The sequence below is a fragment of the Orycteropus afer genome, unplaced genomic scaffold (genome assembly GCF_000298275.1).
Source record: "Orycteropus afer afer isolate SDZICR_OR568_19922 unplaced genomic scaffold, OryAfe1.0 scaffold00025, whole genome shotgun sequence".
In the NCBI taxonomy this organism is placed as follows: domain Eukaryota; kingdom Metazoa; phylum Chordata; class Mammalia; order Tubulidentata; family Orycteropodidae; genus Orycteropus; species Orycteropus afer.
In genome coordinates this window covers 3763561-3766184 of record NW_006921612.1, presented here as the reverse complement: position 1 = coordinate 3766184, position 2624 = coordinate 3763561, and the positions used below count along the sequence as shown (strand labels likewise).

Below are 2624 nucleotides of genomic sequence, written 5' to 3'. Positions count from 1 at the left end.
TATTTATATTAAATAACTTGTGGGGCTTTAGGTGAAAGTTTACAGAGCAAAATGGTTTTTGACAATGGTAACACATTTTGTTTTGTGACATTCATTGCAATCCCCACAACATAACATCACTTTTCCCACTTCCTCTATGTGTTTACCATTTCCTTTCATCCTTCTTTCCTATCCTTTCCTGCCTTCTGAGCTTTATTCTTGGGCCATTGCTGCCCTTTTGAGCTCATGTTGTTGATTCTTCTATGGAGTGCATAACTCCCTGGTGGTACTGTTTACCTCATAGGCCTATTATTCGGCTGAAGGCTGAGTCATGGGAGTAAGTTCAGGTCCAGGCTTGAAGCATGGCTAAGGGCCATAGTCTCAGGGGTTCCACCAGTCTCTGTCAGACTAGCCTTATGATCTTGAGAAGGTTATGTAAGTTCTCTGTGCCTTAGTTTCCTTATCTGTAAAATGAAGATAATACTAGTGTCTAAGGCATTTGACTGTTAACCAGAAGTCTGGTGGTTCAAACCCACCAGCCACTCCTTGGAAGAAAGAGTGGCAGTCTATTTCTGTAGTGATACTGCCTCAGAAACCTAAGGAGGGGTCGCTATGAGTTGGATCTGACTAGATGGCAGTGAGGTTTTTTATTTTTTATTTTTTTGGTTTGATAGAATTATTATGAGAATGAAATGAGTTACTATCTGTAAAGAAGTTAAAGCTGTTTCTCGTAAATAGTAAGGATTATGAAAAAATAATTAATGCATTTCAGTTGTCATGCTGATGAAAAATACTGAATATGCCATGTACTGTCAGAAGAACAAACAAATCAGTCTTAGAAGAAATATAATGGAATGTGTCTTAGAAGTGAGGATGGCAAGACTTAATCATGCTTATTTTGGAAGGACCAATCACTAGAAAAGGACGTAGTTTGGTACACTTAGAGGGCCAGCAAAAATGAGGAAAACCTTCAATGAGATGCATTGACACAGTAGTCTCAGTAATGGACTCACACATTCAAAGATCATGGAGATGGCTCAGAACCATGCAGTGTTTTGTTCTCTTACACATCAGGCCACCTTGATGGTAACTGATAACGAGGGCAGTTAACAATATATACATGTTTGTTAAATAAAAATCTTTCTTTACTGGACTTAAGCATGCCAACTTTTAAGACTCTCTGGATTTCAGTTTCCACAGCCAATATATCATGTTACTGAGCTTATCATTCTCTGTTGCCATTATCTGCTTTTCCATCCCCCTCCTCTAGACTGAGTTTGCTTTTAACATGGCCCAGTGCCTGGAACACAATGCTTGGAGCACAGAGATTCCCCTTCATCATTAAAATGCCTCAGTAAACTTTATGGTTGAATGCCCCCAAATTTGGAATAAGTGGGTTATAAATAAATACCTGTTGCATTCTTTTCTCACCAAACTTAGGTTTCTACCATGTACATATTGGTTATTACTTGACCTGAAAATTTGGCTTCAAAAGTGCTTTCCGACTCTGGTGTTCTTTTGCTTTTTTAACAAATGGACTCCTTTCTCATTTTTATCTGCAAACAGAATTTATGTACCTTCATTAGTGCAGCCAGTAAATACGCTCAGCTCCAGTATCTGTGGAAGACAAGGGACTCAGGAGCTGTGAGCGCCCTGACATGGAGCCTCTCTTCTTATACTTGTGCAAGTAAGAGAACGACTCAAATTGCGGGGTGTGCTCTGTAACATCAGCTGTCTACCTGGAAGAGGGTGTTAACTTGGGGTCTAGGGATCATGATCCCTAGAGCTTTGCTAACATCTATTGAGATAAAACATCCTATATCTATCTATATTTACAAGGCCAATTTAATACACACTGTTCTCCATTTTCCACAAGATTTGTATTCCAGTTGCAAAAAATAAAAAAAATAGTAAAATGAATGAAAGCACACCTCTCTCCAGAAATCTACCCTGATATTAACAGCCCTCTCCTGTTCTTTGAAAACATCAAGAGGTTAGAAATATTTAATCCACTAATTTGTTTCGAAGTTTGGAATCTTTGTGATGTACCAGAGTAAAAAGATCTGATTAAGAAAATCATGCATTGGCTTTTGAGCATCAATGTAATTTGTAGCAGTGCAGTTTTTCTGGAGCTTGACTGTTTGGGATCAACTTTGTTTATTTGGGTTCTTACAAGAATTACCTAAGATATATACGTGAACTCTCTCTATATATATGATCTATATATATATATCATATAGATATGTGTAGAAAAATTTTAAAATTCAGAGCTATCATGTAAGATTTACTAGTATGAGGTATTTTAATTATACTTCTTCATGGTTTTTCTAGGTCTTAAAGGACCAATTTCTCCATCCAGGATTGCTGGCATGGATCTTTATATCAAAAGTTACTTTAAAATCTTTTTTTTACTTTTAGCTGTAAAATATTGAAGTGCTATTATGTAATATATGTATGGTTTTTGGAATTGCTGATTAGATAGATTATTTATTGTTGTTGTTGTTGTTGTTATGTGCCGTTGAGTGGGACCCGACTCGTAGTAACTCCTCCTTGGGTTTCCAGTGCCTAAGGCACTTGACTGCTAACCAGAAGGCTGGCGGTTCAAACCCACCAGCCACTCCTCGGAAGGAAGGTTGGGCAATCCT

General features: G+C 37.8%; 1 protein-coding gene across 1 annotated transcript in view; it reads left to right on the top strand.

Moving 5' to 3' along the window:
- The window catches only part of SLC66A3 (solute carrier family 66 member 3), a 21510-nt gene that overhangs the window by 15677 nt on the left and 3209 nt on the right, over positions 1-2624 (top strand). Inside the window, exon 5 of the mRNA XM_007935087.1 lies at positions 1546-1666. Coding sequence (XP_007933278.1) covers positions 1546-1666 — 121 coding nt within the window. The remainder of the gene's footprint in view (positions 1-1545; positions 1667-2624) is intronic.